Below are 18,203 nucleotides of genomic sequence, written 5' to 3'. Positions count from 1 at the left end.
ATAAAAGCGCATTAGTGGTGCATTATTACCGTCAGGCCGAGCTGGTAATGGGAGAAGACATCGTCATATCACGTATGTAAAGTATGCACTCAAAGGCATTTTCACTGCAGTAATTAAATGCTCATTTCAGACACAGGCACCGAGTGGAAAGAGAGGGACATGAATTCCTGGTGACCACCTGCGAAAGAGAATGACCCTGTGTGTGTGCTTGTGCCTGTATGTATGTGTGTGTGTGTGTGTCTGTGTGTGACAATGTATGTATATATGTGTGTATGTATGTGTGGTGTGTGTGTGACAATGTATGTATATATGTGTGTATGTATGTATGTATGTGTGGTGTGTGTGATGTGTGTGTATGTATGTGCGTGTGTATGTGTGTATGCATGTGCGTGAGTGTGTGTGCGTGTGTATGTGTGTGTATGTATGTATGCGTGTATGTGCATGTGCGTGTGTGTGTGTGAGTATGTATGTGTGGTGTGTGCGTATGTGTTTGTGGTCATTCAGGATGGTTATTCATGTTCCATTGTAAAGTTGGGAGTCCTCTACTCAGGTGGGCCAAACGAGAGCAGCCATTGGTCCTTAGGCAAACCTGGGCCAGAAAGCATTAGCTATCCGGCCCTGGTAATGGGCAGAGCAGTGACATCATCATCTGCTCACACATCTGCCTGATGCACAGGAAGACAAAATGCATCGCCGACACACCAGAGCAGCGCAAACAGCATTCCAGGCCCCGCCTCTCTTTAGCTCCACCCCCTGACCTCCAGGGCCTGCACAGTCATTGATCCAGCCACATAATTCATCAGACATTTTCATATCAGAACCCTCGGGAAGGAGGAGTGGAGGAGGAGGAGGAGGAGGAGGAGGAGGGCAGGGTGGTGCTTTTTCAGTGTCATAAACTTCCTCATCTGTTGTCATGTACACACATTTCATCGATTTGAAATTTATTGATTTGACAATTATGAAAAACAGCACTGGACCACTGCGGGGCCACGAGAATTGATCATTCCTGATTACATTAAAAAAAAAAAAAACCCAGACTGCCCTCATCAGAGAAAATCGATAACAAACCATGAAAAAAGAGCAATAATAAATCATCTTCCTGAGGAGATAAGAATATTAATAACCGTAATCATAATAGTGTTTCATAAAGGCCCTAGAAGCCGGGCGCTGGGGATAATTTATCAGCGCTGTGTGCTGTTTGGAAGCCTCTGCAGAAAAAGAGCAGTTATTTATATATGCTGCTCTGCCACGTCGCTCCTCAATCTGTGATCAGAGGCTGTGGGTGGTGACGGGGCTGACCGACAGAATGGCAGGATGGGAAGGGTTTTTTTTTTTTTTTTTCGGGGTGCAGGACTGTAAGTCATCAGGGTTCTGTCCAGCAGATGGAGGGAACGCATCCATCATCATCAATCACCCCCGTCTCATAGGCCGAGAGGAACGGGTCGACCCCCCCCCCACCACCCCAAAAGATGTTGCCGCGACAACCCCCGCAGCTTTCATTAACCTCCCTACCGAGATCACGCCTTTTAAATACATCCGCACACACACACTCACGTGCACACTGACATACACGCGTACATACACACAAATGCGCACACACACACACACACACACACACACACACACACACACACACGCACACACACACACACAGCATCTATGTACTGAAGCCATTAAAGGAATAGTTCTGATATGTCAGTTTCTGTCTATGTTTTCGATTGGCCTAGACAACTCTTGTGGGTGTGATCAGGGGAAAAGCACACCTGCCACACCTGGCCTATCCTCAGCCCCACTCGGCGTTGTCAGGGCGACAGGCCATTTAGCCAGGAGCAGCTTCTCCCACCTAGAACAGCAGCTACAAATATCAAGATCAAAGTGGAAAAAATGTCACCCGCCCCCCGCTCCCTCCCCCCTCCCTCGCTGCAGCTTTACCTGAACCACAAAGCCAGACAAAGGCCGAAATTAACCGTCATTATTCATAGTGCGCCGCTGACAGAAAGCACAAGAAAAGACCGCCTTTCACACAGTCCTCTGACTGACAGCCTCCAACGGCTGGGAAAAAAAGGGGCAGTTTGTTATGTGACATCACTTTACACTCTGTGGGTGTAAATGTAGGAGGGAACACTTCACATTTGGTGGGGGGGCGGGGTGGAAGTTTGTTTTAATATGCATATTCACAAAGCACCGCGCTCGCACAATGTCCACCCACTGCTGCTGGAGAAGCAGAGTGCCCTCGTCATGCTGCTCCTCTCCTTTTAGATAGCTCCACCCACACACACACACCTACTGAGGTGGCCCATTGTGACATCACTAAGACCAGCCCTAACTGGGGCAGGTGTTTCCAGGGTGTCAAATTACACGGGCTGATCAGAAGCTCATTTTATCGCATGCAAAATGGAGTCTACATAGACTTGGTTTATCCTTTTTTTGTGTTACGCGACATTAAGCCTTTGAAATATTTTTTGTCAAAAACCACACCATTAACGTCTGGCCTTGGCTTTTGTTTTCATGCTCATTTATTTCAGTCTGGAATAGCCAGTCATATTCACAAGCCTGTCTATCAGCAAAGTGATGTTTGCCATTAATTCTGCAGAGTGCAGAGAAACACATACGCTAAAAAGCCAAAATTGCTTATTTGTCGGCAAAAATGCAAAACTGCAATATGGTGCTTGCATAAGTAATCAACACAGTAACCTTTGGTAGAACCACCTTTTGCTTTAAATCTTTTGGGATATCTGACAGCTCTGCACACAAATGTTTGGGAGTGATTTTTGGCCATTCTGATGGCATATTTTCTCCAGGTAGTTCAGCTTGGTTAGATGATGTTAGTGGACTGTAATTTTCACATAGTGTCACAGATTATCAATGGGATTTATATCAGGACTGGGCCACTGAGCCATTCCCATGTAGCTTTAGCTATGTACTTACGATCAATGTCCCACTGAAAGTTGAAATTCCTCCCAAGCTTTTTAGCAGATTTCAGCAGGTTCTCTTGCAGCATCCATTCTTCCTTCAGTTTCCACAAGATGTCCAGTCTCTTCTGATAAAAACCGTCCCCACAGCAGGATTCTGCCACCATCATAGTTCATTGTAGGGATGGTGTTTCTTGAGGCATTTCTTTAGGATGGCACAACACATAGCGCTTTGAATTTCTCTCAAAAGTTCTGTTGGTCTCCTCTGATAATAAAATGTTTTCCACATGTTAGCTGGGTCCAACTCCAGATGTGCTTTGAGATTGTTCTTTTGAGTAATGGCTTCTTTGATCTTGATATTGTTGAGTGGTGCATCTTTACTCTAAGTTCAGCCACTGAACTCTGTAGATCCCTCAGACTCCTCGCCTCTCTGGGGCTCTCCTCCTTGCTGGGACATTGAGTTTTGAGGGGCAGCCTTATGTAGGCAGTGCCTGGGTGGTGTGATGTAGATTCCATTTCCTGATTATTGATCCAACAGTGCTCACTGGGACATCCAAGCACTTTGATAATATTTTTGAACCCTTTCTCTAATTTATTCCCTCTAAACAACCGCATAGAGCGTTTATGCCACGGGCTGGCCCTGCTTCAGATTCACTGCCTGACCAATGATCCTTAAATAAATTTGAGGTTCTTAGCCAGAAAATGCGACAGGTATTTTGATCGTTCACAGGTAGAGGCAAATTATAAGGCAATTGTATCCTGCCTGTAATTTCTTTCACCTGTGTGAATTTGGAGCTTCCACAGGGGTTGAATACTTACGCAAACAGCATATTTCAGTTCTTAATTTTTCTTAAAAATATTTTCTAACATAAAAAAATCACCTTGGAAATAATTCAAATTAATTTTGAGCTTCAGTGTTCTTAAACCCGGAACAGAATTTCAGTGTATGATTCAGTAAAATGTGAGAACTGCTCAAGGTAGCCCGCATAAAGCAAGCACAAGTGTGCTGAAGAGTTTAATCTGAAAAGTGAACAAAGTTAAACTGCTATTATGAACAGAGATGAGAGTTTTTTTTTAAAATCTAGTCCACGCACAGTAAATGTTCCATATGCCATTGAAGTTGTACTACTACATGCATACAATGCCAGTCAGGAGTAACACAACAGCAATGTTTCCCAACATAGCTGTGCTTGGTTAATGACACATTAGGCTTCCCCTGAGGCTTTCCCACTGCTGTCACAACACAGTGATTCATAACCGTAAATTATACTCGCACAAAAGGTAACAATTCCACATTCTGACGAACCAGGTGACACCCAGTCATTGTGACAGTAGAGTCTGACTGAGTTAAATAACCATTGTCAAGCAGCTGAGCAGCATCCCCACATTAACTCCTGCACAGTGCACTGTGAGCAACAGTCTAACAACGCTCTGACAACACGTCAACAGTGTCAGGCCTGGACACCGGGAAAAGGTGCGATAGACTGGGTTTGATCAACATTTAGATCTACATTTGTCAATTTGAGCATTTTTGTGTTTATAAACACAGTTTGGTGAGTACATTTTTGGTGGCAAAACATCATTTGCCAACATTTGAAATTTACAAACGAATTTCATTGAATCAAAGTGAAGAAGAAATGTTGATAGAATCCAGGTGAACGAGTTCTTTAGTCTCCGATCCTCTCATAATGAAGGACATAAATGCACCAGTTAGCTTGGTCACTGACGCCCTGGCAATACTGCCAGCATTTCTCTTGAAAGGCAATCATTGGTCAGCATGTAGTCATCAAAGCTATTTTATCGGTCAGCATGAAGCCACCACAACCATTCTATTCCTTAGCACATAGTCATCACAGCCACCTTATTGGAGCACGGGCCGTATTGTGGGTCACTTAAATGTGTGTGCGTGTGTGAGTAAATGCGAGAGATGGTGCTGCAGCCGACTGCTCCACATCACCTGTCGCAGATAGGGCCTCTCAAATGCGCACAGCCCTGGAGGCAGTCTGTGGAGCTGTCGGGGCTCGAGCTCTGGAGCTGCCTGTCAGGGCTGCACAGCAGGCAGCCATTGCTCTGATGAGTCACAAAGCTCCTGGCAGCTGATGTCCCAGAGGCGCATGGGGCTGGCTTCATTGTGATCAAACGCAAGCTCGCTTCCTGACTGAAGCAGGACAGGAGGTCCCTTCACTGTCTCTCCAGATACCAGTCCCTGGGCCAACTGAAGGGTGACTCTAGAACCTTCTGGTGTCTGCTCGGCATGTGCCTAATTGCACAGCATCGCATAACAAACAGCATAATTTGACTTCATCTCCCATCAGCCCCCATATGGAACACTGTGATGTTGAATAATCTTCCGTGATTGCAGTACGGCCTGCGGTAAAGTTTATACAGGATGAAAGCCACCCGTCTCACAAACTACCTCTCCTGGTGAGAAAATAAAGAGTGTGAGGGAGCACATGAACAGCCATACTGAATTCCATAAATGTACTGTACAAATGTTCCTTCACTGGGCAGTTCTTATTGACCAGATGGCCGACATCTCTCTGTGAGTTTGATCAGGACACAAGCTGCAACATAAGACTTAGTGTTGGGATTTTTATGACTCAAAAACCTCATGTTGTGTTTTTAAGACAAAATTATAGACAGTGGACCAATGATATAGGAGCAGTTTCATCTCCTCTCCATTTCTCCATATGCATCACAGGTAGCATCGTGCTTGTGCGGGGTTAGAATTAACCACTGTTACCTACAGGATTACATACTGGGGATTTCTTCTGCAGAGTAATGAAGAACAAAAGAGCATACTAATAAATAATTGACAGCCATCCAGCTTTGTGTAAAAAAACTGGTATCCATGACAAATTTACCTTAAAATGGCTTCCACCAGTATGAGCCACTCAGCCAAAATGGCTGAGTGGCTCATACTGTAAAGGTGCTGCCATACTGCATGGATGGGTCTCACAGTCCCGTTTCAAAGCCAGACTGTGCCAAGGCCAATCGTGGACAGCAGCCCCAAAGAGCGATGCACAGTTGGTGATTGAGAAAGTAGGTTTCATTCAGGGAGGATGACGGCGCTTGCAGCCCATCCGTTCAGCTGTACGTGAAAGGTCTTCCTTTGACTCATGCCTGCGTGAGCGCAACTTACGGACTACAGCATGATAAGAGGTGGCGGGTGACATCACGCGCTTCGGAAAAAAAAAGCGCACGCTCGCTTGCAGTCGACCTAACTGCCCCGTCTTCGGTTCTAACGGCTACAGGGAGGAAGGAAGGTAGGAAGGTAGAGCTTTCTTGGTTTAACACCATCTTAGGCACGCTCCCGGGTGATTGGACGGACGTTGCCGTGGCAACCAGTCTGAGGGATTGTCTGGAGCGAGGGTCAACAGCCCCCGGGGCCTGGAGAGCTGCGGAGGTCTGCAGGTTTCTGTTATTACTCAGCACAGGTGATCGATTAAAGCAGTCGATTACGGGGTCGACTCGCCTCACCCGGTTCGTTGGGTCTGAAGCGGTTGCCGTTTCTACGGTGGAAACGGGAACCGGCGGCCCCTCCGGCCCTGGAGGACCCGGGCTGTCGACCGCTGGCTCAGAGCAGATAAGCGAACGCGTTGTGCATTTAGCCTGTTAGCCCGTTAGCGGCCGCCCACGCCGTCGCTCCGGAGTGACACGGCCTCGGCTACAGACGGGGGCTGGCACAGGCCCATTTGGCAGGGTGATGAGCTGCAAGTCTCTCCCCTCCCTTTCCCGCCTTTTCGTCCGTGTTCTCGTGTACAGTAGGAACGCTGCAGAGCAAATTAACATATTGATTAACTGACCCCCCCCCCCCCCAGTTCAACCCGGCTCTTGTTTACGCTGCCCGTCGGCCCCATTTCCGCGATTCGGAAAGGCGAACGGTTCGATGCCGGAATCTATCCCCCTTTCACGCTGCCAACGCAAAACACCTGGACGACGAGGGTCGCTTTTAAAAGAGTGATGGCTGGCGAAACGCCGCGTCGCGTCTCAACGTCTCGGTGCCTTGACAGGCGTTTAATAACTCCCGCTCCCGCCGGACCAGCGCGGACGCTTTCACTCTGCTCTCTGAGGTAACTGGGGCAGCGGAGAAATTCTATTTTGACCATTAGGCAATCTGGACTTAATTAGCCTCCTTTCTGATATTAATTACTCGCATTTATCACTGGGAGACTCCACTGGAGGGGGGGGGGGGTGGGGACTGGACGCTGAATTTAAGTAGCTTGGCCTGGTTTTCTCAAGGCTGGGAATAAGGAGCTTCAAAATATTTTCATGTTCCAGACATTCTGACCTCCCTGTTCCTACATGCAATATGAAAGGCATGATGTGAAATTTTATTGTAGTAATTATACCAGAACAAGATCCCTCCTCCTCATCACAAATCTGCAATAACCTTTCTCCACAGTGGAGCCGTCAGAATGCTCGATGGTGAACAGGCCACGGCAGACCCGCGCAGAGCAGAGTGAGGACGGCAATGCAGGGAAAAACACAGAGAGCGTTAAGGCATGCAGACAGAGTGTGCTGAGGCACAGAGCGAGAGAGAAGGCAGAGAAACGGAGTGTGTTAAGATGCAGAGAGAGAGTATGTTAAGGTGTTGAGAGAGATAGTGTGTTAAGCTAGACTGTGTGCACAGCTAGATAGACTGTGTTAAACGATAGCACCGGTCATTTTCATTTCCTCAGTATCGCCAACATATTCTCTGAAAAGACCAAAATCAATAATGTTTCTGTCCAACTCTCAATGAATTTATCCAACAAACAATTATCTCCCATCTAGCCAACACCGAAAAGGCCAGGTAATGGTGTGTCATGCTGACCAAAGTAACAGTTTGTCTCCTTGACTTGTTTTAGTACTTGTTAGGACAACAGTGGAGCACTTTCATTGTTGTCCAAAAAACAAGTCAAGGAGGCAAACTGTGGTGAGCATAACACACCTGGTCTTTGTACTGTGTAATGATAGCTTTTTTGTGTGTGTCAGGGTTAGGGATAGAATTTTCACAAAAACACTGAAAATAGTCCAGATCGAAATGAACAATTTGTTGCGTTTTTAAGTAAATTTGGTGAAAAAATGCACTAGCCATGTTATCCGTGATAATAGGTTGCATTTTCTGAAAATAAAAATATTTCTTTCTGAGCTGCATTTAATGACTTCTGCACACAACTGAAAAGAATGGCTTTCTTGGTAGAACGCAAAATGGGGTAGGAAAAAGTACGAGAGTTGGACAGAAACATGTTTTGGTCTTTTCATAAGATATGTCTATAATACTGAAAAATAAAAATGACTGATTTTATCATTTAAGGTGCAGAAAGACTGAGTGCTTTAGCTGCAGAGATAGATAGAGTGCATTAAGGAGCAGACAGACATAGTGTGTGTTAAGGTGCAGAGAGAGATAGATTTTGTTAAGGTGCAGAGAGATAGACAGTTAAGGTGAAGAGAAAGATAGTGTGTTAAGGTGCAGACAGACATAGAGTGTGTTATGGTTCAGAGAGAGTATGCTAAGGTGCAGAGAGAGCTAGAGTACATTATGGTGCAGAGAGAGAGTGATAAGGTGCAGAGAGAGATAGAATGTGTTAAGGTGTAGAGAGAGAGTATGTTAAGGTGCAGAGAGAGAGTGCATGAAGGTGCAAAGAGATACAGATTTTGTTAAGGTGCAAAGAGAAAGAGTGTACTGAGGTGCAGAGAGACAGAGTGCGTTAAGGTGCAGAGAGAGGTAGAATGTGTTAAGGTGCAGAGAGAGAGTGTGTTAAGGTGCAGAGAGAGATAGTGTTAAGGTGGAGAGAGAGATAGTGTGTTAAGATGCAAAGAGAGATAGAGAGTTACGGTGCAGAGAGGGATAGAGTGTCAAGGTGTAGAGAAAGATAGTGCGTTAAGGTGCAGAGAGAGATAGTGTTAAGGTGCAGAGAGAGATAGAGTTAAGGTGCAGAGAGAGAGTTAATGTGCAGAGAGAGAGAGAGTTAATGTGCAGAGAGAGAGAGAGTTAATGTGCAGAGAGAGATAGAGTTAAGGTGCAGAGAGAGAGTTAATGTGCAGAGAGAGAGAGAGTTAATGTGCAGAGAGAGAGAGAGTTAAGGTGCAGAGAGAGATAGAGAGTTAAGGTGCAGAGAGAGATAGAGTTAAGGTGCAGAGAGAGATAGAGAGTTAAGGTGCAGAGAGAGATAGAGTTAAGGTGCAGAGAGAGATAGAGAGTTAAGGTGCAGAGAGAGTTAAGGTGCAGAGAGAGTTAAGGTGCAGAGAGAGATAGTGTTAAGGTGCAGAGAGAGATAGAGTTAAGGTGCAGAGAGAGAGAGAGTTAAGGTGCAGAGAGAGATAGAGTTAAGGTGCAGAGAGAGATAGAGAGTTAAGGTACAGAGAGAGATAGAGTTAAGGTGCAGAGAGAGATAGTGTTAAGGTGCAGAGAGAGAGAGAGTTAAGGTGCAGAGAGAGATAGAGAGTTAAGGTGCAGAGAGAGATAGAGTTAAGGTGCAGAGAGAGATAGAGAGTTAAGGTGCAGAGAGAGATAGAGTTAAGGTGCAGAGAGAGATAGAGTTAAGGTGCAGAGAGAGATAGAGTTAAGGTACAGAGAGAGATAGAGTTAAGGTGCAGAGAGAGATAGAGTTAAGGTGCAGAGAGAGATAGAGTTAAGGTGCAGAGAGAGATAGAGTTAAGGTGCAGAGAGAGATAGAGAGTTAAGGTGCAGAGAGAGATAGAGTTAAGGTGCAGAGAGAGATAGAGAGTTAAGGTGCAGAGAGAGTTAAGGTGCAGAGAGAGTTAAGGTGCAGAGAGAGATAGTGTTAAGGTGCAGAGAGAGATAGAGTTAAGGTGCAGAGAGAGAGAGAGTTAAGGTGCAGAGAGAGATAGAGTTAAGGTGCAGAGAGAGATAGAGAGTTAAGGTACAGAGAGAGATAGAGTTAAGGTGCAGAGAGAGATAGTGTTAAGGTGCAGAGAGAGAGAGAGTTAAGGTGCAGAGAGAGATAGAGAGTTAAGGTGCAGAGAGAGATAGAGTTAAGGTGCAGAGAGAGATAGAGAGTTAAGGTGCAGAGAGAGATAGAGTTAAGGTGCAGAGAGAGATAGAGTTAAGGTGCAGAGAGAGATAGAGTTAAGGTACAGAGAGAGATAGAGTTAAGGTGCAGAGAGAGATAGTGTTAAGGTGCAGAGAGAGAGAGAGTTAAGGTGCAGAGAGAGATAGAGAGTTAAGGTGCAGAGAGAGATAGAGAGTTAAGGTGCAGAGAGAGATAGAGTTAAGGTGCAGAGAGAGATAGGGAGTTACGATGCAGAGAGAGGCAGTTACGGTGCAGATATAGTGCGTGTTAAGGTGTAGACAGAGAGCATTAAAACTAAAAAAATGTGTGAGGTATCTGGCTTCGCACAACAGAGACACTCAGGCACTGCAGAGTGTTAATGCAGACAAAGAAGGTTTTGTTTTCTCTGCTGTGGTGGAATAGCACACAGAGGGGGGGCGATGGAGCCAGTTAACCTCAATACCTTCATTAAGGCTCTGTCACACTTCTCTGAAAATGATGCAATGCTGGTAAACACTGACAGCACATAAGACCTGGAGAGGACAGGAGCAAGGCAGAGGTTTCTACCCTGTTTTAGCAATATTCTTATATTTTACAGGCTGCTTTTAAGCTATCAGATATATATCAGTGAAAACCTACAATGGCTATTCAGAGGAAAATAAATTTGGAGCTCTCAGCTGATGTTTCGCCATGGATCATGCTTTCCCCAACGCTCTGATTCCTGACAAAGACACCCAAGGGGTTCCAGAAAAGCTTGTGAGATCACAGGGCAGGAAGTCTCGAGGGAGAATGGAATCATTTAATGCAGAAGAGCGCCCCAATCCCCCCCTCCCCCCCCGCCCACCACCGGCTCCTCAGGCCCCCAGTGGCAGTCAGGCTCCATCGCCTTCCCGCTCGCTGTCGCGTTCTCGCAAAGCCTCCGAGCAGAAGATGGCTTTTCAGGGCCGGTGCAAAGCAGCTGTCAGGGAGACAGGTCGGGCGGATTCAAACTCGGGGAGCGGCAGTAACCAGGGCTGGCATGTTTATTACACCGCCATCATCCGCCAAAAAAAAACCCGAAGTAAAAAGCTGAATGGAGCTGCCAGAGGAGAAGGAGAGGGAACAAAAGCAGGGGTGACATTTCCGGAGGACGGCTGATGCCTCCCTCCCCGACGACGTGCCGTCGCCCGTCCGAGGCCGGCCTTCAAATTAAGTCAATTTGTGTCAACCTGGCGCTCACCGTTGTCACTGCCAGAGCCCATTCTGCCCGGGATTCTAATGCCTCAGTCCGTCTGGCCACCTCATCCGTCAGAATTACAGCCACAGGTTACACACACACACGCCACACACTCACCTCTGCATTTTCTCTGTATAGACCAGCGTTTTGGCCTGTAATACACTCAAAATATTATCCAGCCCAACTAATTCATTTAGCCAGTTCTCTCATTGTCCATGACTTTTTTTTTTCCCATGATGGGAAAACTCTGAATAATTCCAGGTTTTCCGGGATGCATGGGAGCCCTGCTCCTGTATTTTGTCCTTCGGCTTTACAGGTCATACACTCTTTGATCCACTGCTATGCTAAATAATATTAATAATAATTTTGAAAAATTAGCAGGTAAGCAGGTAAGGTAAGAGCATCAGAGCAGGTAAGGTAAATGCATCAGAGTAGGTAAAGTAAGTGCATCAGAGCAGGTAAGGTAAGTGCATCAGAGCAGGTAATGTAAGCGCATCAGAGTAGGTAAAGTAAGCGCATCAGAGCTGGTAAGGTAAGCGCATCAGAGCAGGTAAGGTAAGAGCATTAGAGCAGGTAATGTAAGCGCATCAGAGCTGGTAAGGTAAGAGCATCAGAGCTGGTAAGGTAAGAGCATCAGAGCAAGTAAGGTAAGCGCATCAGAGCAGGTAAGGTAAGAGCATCAATTTGGATAATGTAAGAGCATCAGAGCAGGTAAAGTAAGAGCATCAGAGCAGGTACGGTAAGCGCATCAGAGCAGGTAAGGTAAGAGCATCAAATTGGGTAACGTAAGAGCATCAGAGCAGGTAAGGTAAGCAGATCAGAGCAGGTAAGGTAAGAGCATCAGAGCAGGTAAGGTAAGCAGATCAGAGAAGGTAAGGTAAGAGCATCAGAGCAGGTAAGGTAAGCAGATCAGAGAAGGTAAGGTAAGAGCATCAGAGCAGGTAAGGTAAGAGCAAGAAATCGTGCCTGAATTCTTTGCAGGAGGAAACTTACCCAAGAATGTACAATAAGCAGGAGAATATTCAGTGAGACTAGTGTTTTTGGTTTCTGAGTGTCCATGTAGGCTTGTTCAGTTGAGGTTTGTGCTCCACACCCTCAAAAGCTCAGCGTCTTGGGCTATAGCAGGATGAAATCCAGGATACGTGCTTGCTTGGCAGCTCCATGCCTGGGGACATATATAGCTCAAGCTGCTACAGTTTTTCAGAACAGCCCTAAGTGCCCTTTAAAGCAACTGTGAATCAGTTTTAGTGAGCCCCCCCCCCACCACCACCCTCCACCCCACCCCACTCAACACACACCATCGTTCAGATGTCAGCCATTGGCCAGAGTGTCTGGCGGGTCTGTTTCACAGAGAGACGTGCTCCAGCTGTTGCCCTGGCGACGACAAATCTCCCCAGCTCCAGAGCCTGATCTCCAGGGTACGAGGACTGAAAATGATAATTACACAATCTCATTCTCGGCTCTCATTCAATTATCAGTGTTACTTTAATCTCAGGAGAGAGGACCATTAGTATTCCCATTCATTTTCTTAACAGGTGCTTCACGTCAGTTACACAGCACACATGCTCCTGGTTAATAAGGACCCAGCAAGCGGGGAAGGGCACTTTTAGGTTTGCGGTGTTCCGCTCCTGCCCCCTGCCACCCTCCTTCCCCCTTCCCTTTGCCAGCTCAGTGCATTGAGAGGGGTCACCTGCTCTCAGTGTTTTAGTAAAAACAACAAGGCAAGGCTTTTTGTGAAAGGGTTCAGTGCAAGATTGGTGTATGTGTGAGCATGTCTGCGTGTGTGTGTTGGTCTGGGTGGTTGGGGTGGGCAGGGGCTGTTTAAAAGAAAAGAAAACAATGAAATACAAGGGTTAGGTCTCAAAAACCAATCGAATGCACTGCTGTTGGGACTACAGAACCATTCAAATGCGCACCAGTGCAGTGCTGGGTCTCATCAACCAACCAAAACACAGGACTGCTAACTGTACATCTCAATATCCAATCAGAGAGCTGCTGGGAGGCTCATCCCGCTCGGACATTATTTACTGGTGTGTGCCTACATCCCACAGGCTGGGTGCGCTCCACTGGCCGTAGAGCCTACAGGGAGGGTGGGTTTCAGTCGGGATGACCGTACCCGTCTCACCGCTCGTCGGCGACCTCCTCGGGTCAACCGAGGCAGTTCGGCACGACACAGCAACCGCGCAGCTCAGCCGACGAACCGCGGCGCGGAGAGAGGCGGCGACCGGCAGCGGAGAGGGCGTGCCCATCGGCTCTCTTCCCGAAACGGGAGGCGGACGCCGCGGCGGCCACGGGACGGGCCTGATCGGTGATCACACGGCCAGACGTCACGAGAAAAAAAATGAACAGATTCAACCGGTCAAAAATAAATTGATAAATCTAAATCTATTTTCCGCGGCCTTCGTTTGATTTGATTAGTCTTGCGTCTGTGCTTCGCGTCCCAGTGAATTCGCTCTGACCCGGTGGCCCCGCCACGCCACCCTCCTCCCCTGCAGCAGGTTCCAGCGCCGCTTCGTACGTGATCCGAATCACACCCGATTCCTTTGCTCATAGTTCTTGAATACGCGTATCGAGCTCTTGATGTGATCGCGAGTGTTTTTTTTTTCCAAATATGGCTCAGAAGCTACTCCTTCGCCCTGTAAACAGAAACCTGCTGACTGACTCTGTAAGAAACAACCTCGGATACACAAAACAGCAGAAGTGTCTGAGAGGCAAAAGAATGCGTGTAGTCTTACCCGGTCCTACTGGAATGGGATTCATTTAACGATATCTCCGTTATCTGACTCCAAAATAATGTTTTAACCTTTCCTCTGTGCTAACGGTTTTACACAGAAGCAGACTGCAAATGACCAATAGTATCTGCAAATGCAAATAGTGTGGCTGTATACGGATTGCTGTCTATCTTGGCAGACGCGGATGTGCCTCTGGCGAGTGTAGCCTGCACAGATACAATTGTGTATGTTGCTAGGGCACTTATAGTACATTTTTAGCCTGAAGTCGATGTGCTTTGCTCGACAGATGTTTCTCAAAATCACAAATGGTCTATTTTGCTTAGTTGATTTTGTAGTTCACGTCACTTAGAAATGTCTCCATTTGCTGTAGGGCTTTCAAGGGAGAGGAAGTCAGGCACCTCTTCTAGTTCTTCATTGTCAACTGTGATGGCTGTTTTATTCCTACTATAACAGCACCTCTTGACCTATCTTTGGCTCATTTCGGCACCCTAACTAGCACTGTCTTAAATCATCTCTTCATTTTCCGTTTCATTTAATATCCTTTCAGACTGGGGGGCGGGGGGGGGGGGGGGGTGGTTAGATATAATTTACATTCAGGTCCAAAGAAGAGAATTATGAGACTGTCACATGACTCCATGCTTCACCGACCACAATAGCTCACTGACAAAATGGTAATGCTTTATTCTGCATTATTACTGCTTTATTAGTGCTCAATAAAGCATGCATACAGTCCATCATTAAAAAAAAATACTCTATTCATATTCCAGAATTACTAAATGTCTATGAACATGTCACTGGGGAGCAGACAGGGTTGCCAGATAGGAGCTCTTTCACAAGAAAGAGAATGTGTGCAGCACAATGCACCGACGGTCTGGCAGAGCTGTTCTCCACTAAGTGCTTTGTAAATAACACACAGCTTTTCCCCTTAAAAAGAGAAAATGAGAAAATGTCATTAAACAAGTGCAACACCCCTCTATTGCTGCGGAAACCTTCCCTATTTTCAAGCATCAGAGAGCACAACTGCCTTCTATTTGCATATTTAGTCTAATGAGACCTTGCAAGAGCAAAAACGTTCTTGTTGAATGTCTCTTTGAATGAAATTACACATTTTATAAATACATGATATCTGGATTGACAGCCATAGGTTTAATAATGCTTAAGTTTTTTTATAACAAATGATCATAATCAAGATAACCATCCCAATGAGAAAATATCTACTGTTGATAATTAAAATCAACAGTTGGAAAATCTTCACATAAGTTTAGTTTGCATATCTGATTTTCAGAATTAATTGTGCATCAAAAAGAATATTACTGTTCACCTTACATTTCAGCTTGGGGTCAGGGGGGCAGAACAATTTATTTTAGAATATTAACACATGTAGCCATTGTGAGTTGCAGTTAATTCCTTTCATGCAATTTGTGTTATTTGTGAAGGTCCTGAAACTGCCCTTAAAGAACACCTTGAAACTGTTCTTTGGAAAGAGTTTATGGTACCCTAAGCTGGTGATTTTCATTTAACTTGCACTTGTAACTGAAATTTGAAATGATCATAAATGGGGAAAGGTTTCGCTGAGTCAATGACCCTAGCAAGGCTGGCGTTTAAAATTCTCTGCACATCCAGCCAGAACCTTTCCTCCAGAAAGACGAGCGACCCTTCTTTAAAATGTAATTCAGTTATAATAGTGGGACGTGTGCTGCTCCACAAGGTCAGAGTCTTTCGAGAGGACAGATGAAGCGCAGCGGTCATAATGACCGTGGAGAGGAGAGTTAACCGTGTTTGGGCATAACAGCATTTGACCCTGATCACTCAGATGCCAACCAGGAAATGGCCAACAGCTCCCCTGTGAGGTGCCCAATCTCAACAATCGTAGTTTTCCAAATGTTGTGTTTCTTTATAGGTTTCAGAACTGCTAATACTGAATTTTCCTCACTAATGGTGTTCTTCTCTCCCTCTCCCTCCTCCTCCTCCCCCCCCCCCCCTCTGTCTCTTTCTCTCTCACACAGAGGGCCCCCAGATGAACAGCACAGGCGCATCCATGGGCCCCACCCCTTCCCTGGTGCCCACAATGGGACAAACTATGGGTCAAAACATGAACCAAAATATCGGTCAACCCATGAACCAGACCATGGGCCAAACCATGGCTCACTCCATGGGTCAGAATATGTCCAACACCATGGGCCACACTATGGCCCAAAATATGCCCCACACCATGGGCCAAGGTATGCACCACAGCATGGGTCAAAGTATGTCCCATCCCATGGGACACACCATGGGCCAAAATATGGGCCAGAATATGGGTCATGTCATGGGCCAAAATATAGGCCAAAGCATGGCTCACTCCATGGGCCAAAATATTGGCCAAAATATGGGTCACTCCATGGCTCACTCCATGGGTCAAAATATGGGCCAAAATATGGGTCAAAATATATCCCACTCAATGGGCCACACCATGGGACACAATATGGGTCAAAATATGTCCCACTCAATGGGTCACACCATGGGACACAATATGTCACACACCATGGGCCCAAATATATCTCACTCCATGGGCCATGCTATGGGCCAAAACCTGACTCACTCAATGGGCCAAAGTACACCACACACTATGGGCTCAAACATATCTCATTCAATAGGCCAAAATACATCACACACCATGGGCTCAAACATATCCCACTCAATGGGCCAAAATACATCACACACCATGGGCCCAAATATATCCCACTCCATGTCCCACACCTTAGGTCATACTCCAGGCCAAAAAATGACTCAATCGCTGGTGCACACCCTCCCCCAGCCATCGGCCCGAACTCTGCCCCAACCGATGGCACACACCCTACCCCAACCAATTGCCACGCCCATTGCCACGCCCATAACCCAAGCCTACCACACCCTGGGCCAGCTTAGCCACAACTACGACCACCACCAGTCGGCTAAGGACGTGAGCAGCAAATATGCCTCTCTCAAGGCTGTTGGTAAGACCCTCGCCCTGCTCTCTCAGAGAGTGTGTGTGTGTGTCTGTCTGTCTTGTCTGTCTCGTGTTTTTTATTGTAAAAGCCCTTGACAGTGTTTTTTTAACACTGTCAAGGGCTCGATAGAGATGTTAGCCATGCATGGCAATCCCATTTAGAGACAGCCAGACAGAATACCCCCAAATTCATAGTTAAGGAAATCCACACAGGCTATGAGTAGTTAAAACTGTTTCTTCTCTCCATCACGCATCACAGACGACACGTGGCCAACACGTGAGCCATGGAAATCATTCCACTGACTGTAATTACCAGTATACCCCCCCCCCTCAAAAAAAAATATATATATATATTTTAGCTTTTATTCATTAGGAGCTTGTGAATAGAGCTGGCCACACAGAGAGATGTGGGTTTGGCTGTCAAAAGAATAACAGGAACAGAAAAATAAATAAAAGTAAGTGCCATTCACTGAAGTGCAGGGGTCTTATTACAATTGAAGCGTGGGAGGGGGGGGGCTGATTACGCCAAGTTCCAGCATGTTCCTTTTCCAGCTGGGGGGGGGGGGGGGAGGGGTGAATGCAAGAGCATGCATTTCAACTGCCGTTCCCAACGGAGGGCTGCATTCCCCCCTGAGCGACACCCCTCCAGGCATAATTGCCGATTATGTTCTTGGTGAAACCGCGAATCCTGCCCCTGCTGAAAGCGGAAAGCACGCTGCCACAGGTGCCAAACCTGCCCTGAGCCGCAGACTCCAGAGACCAACCAGATACCCAGCTCTGTGTTCTAAACGCCCTCCCGCAGAAGCCGAAACATTCCGCTTTCACGAATCTCATTAATATTCACGAAGGGGCAGGCCCGAGGACGTCTCGTGCGGTTCGGAAGCAGAGGGGATTGAAGGAGCGGGGCCACCTGGTTAGTCTACGGCATCCGTGGCAACCCCAGGTGGTCCAGGGAATACCGGAGCAAACCGGTTTGGCGCGGATGAAGAGGCGATCACGCGCGCGCCAGCGAGCTAACAACAACTCCCTCTCACTTCCTTTCCACTCTCTGCTGGACCCTCTGCACCCTCCCCCGTCCCCCTCCCCTCCATGGATGGCAAAACAGTGCGAAAGCCTGAGGTTGGGGGGGGGGGGGGGGGGGGGGGGGGGGGGGGAATCTGCCAATTCAGGTCGCTGCTGGATCATCTCGTCAAACGTCCAACGGCGCGAAGCTGCCTCCTGTCAGACGATGCGTGCCAGAGACCTGTCGAACGACAGTCGCGTCTAAACCACCGGGCACGCCCACCCAGAGAGCTCGCGAAAACGCGCTCGGCTCACATCCCGCAGACCTCGCCGAGTCTCTTTCCATCTGCGGCAGCACCAGACACCACAAAAGAC

General features: G+C 47.0%; 1 protein-coding gene and 1 long non-coding RNA gene across 2 annotated transcripts in view; one reads left to right on the top strand and one right to left on the bottom strand.

Annotated features, from left to right (window-relative positions):
• LOC118217371 (protein shisa-9B-like) overlaps positions 1–18,203 on the top strand; it is a 52,327-nt gene that overhangs the window by 31,333 nt on the left and 2,791 nt on the right. The window contains exon 3 of the mRNA XM_035399319.1: positions 15,865–16,833. Coding sequence (XP_035255210.1) covers positions 15,865–16,833 — 969 coding nt within the window. The remainder of the gene's footprint in view (positions 1–15,864; positions 16,834–18,203) is intronic.
• LOC118217372 overlaps positions 6,485–18,203 on the bottom strand; it is a 44,501-nt gene continuing 32,782 nt past the window's right edge. Inside the window, exons 2-4 of the long non-coding RNA XR_004763167.1 lie at positions 12,425–12,553; positions 12,120–12,291; positions 6,485–6,685 (exon numbers count right to left, since the gene is read on the bottom strand). This is a non-coding gene — a long non-coding RNA (uncharacterized LOC118217372). The remainder of the gene's footprint in view (positions 6,686–12,119; positions 12,292–12,424; positions 12,554–18,203) is intronic.

Source organism: Anguilla anguilla, chromosome 17 (assembly GCF_013347855.1).
Source record: "Anguilla anguilla isolate fAngAng1 chromosome 17, fAngAng1.pri, whole genome shotgun sequence".
Lineage (NCBI taxonomy): Eukaryota > Metazoa > Chordata > Actinopteri > Anguilliformes > Anguillidae > Anguilla > Anguilla anguilla.
This window is presented reverse-complemented; position numbering and strand designations above follow the sequence as displayed.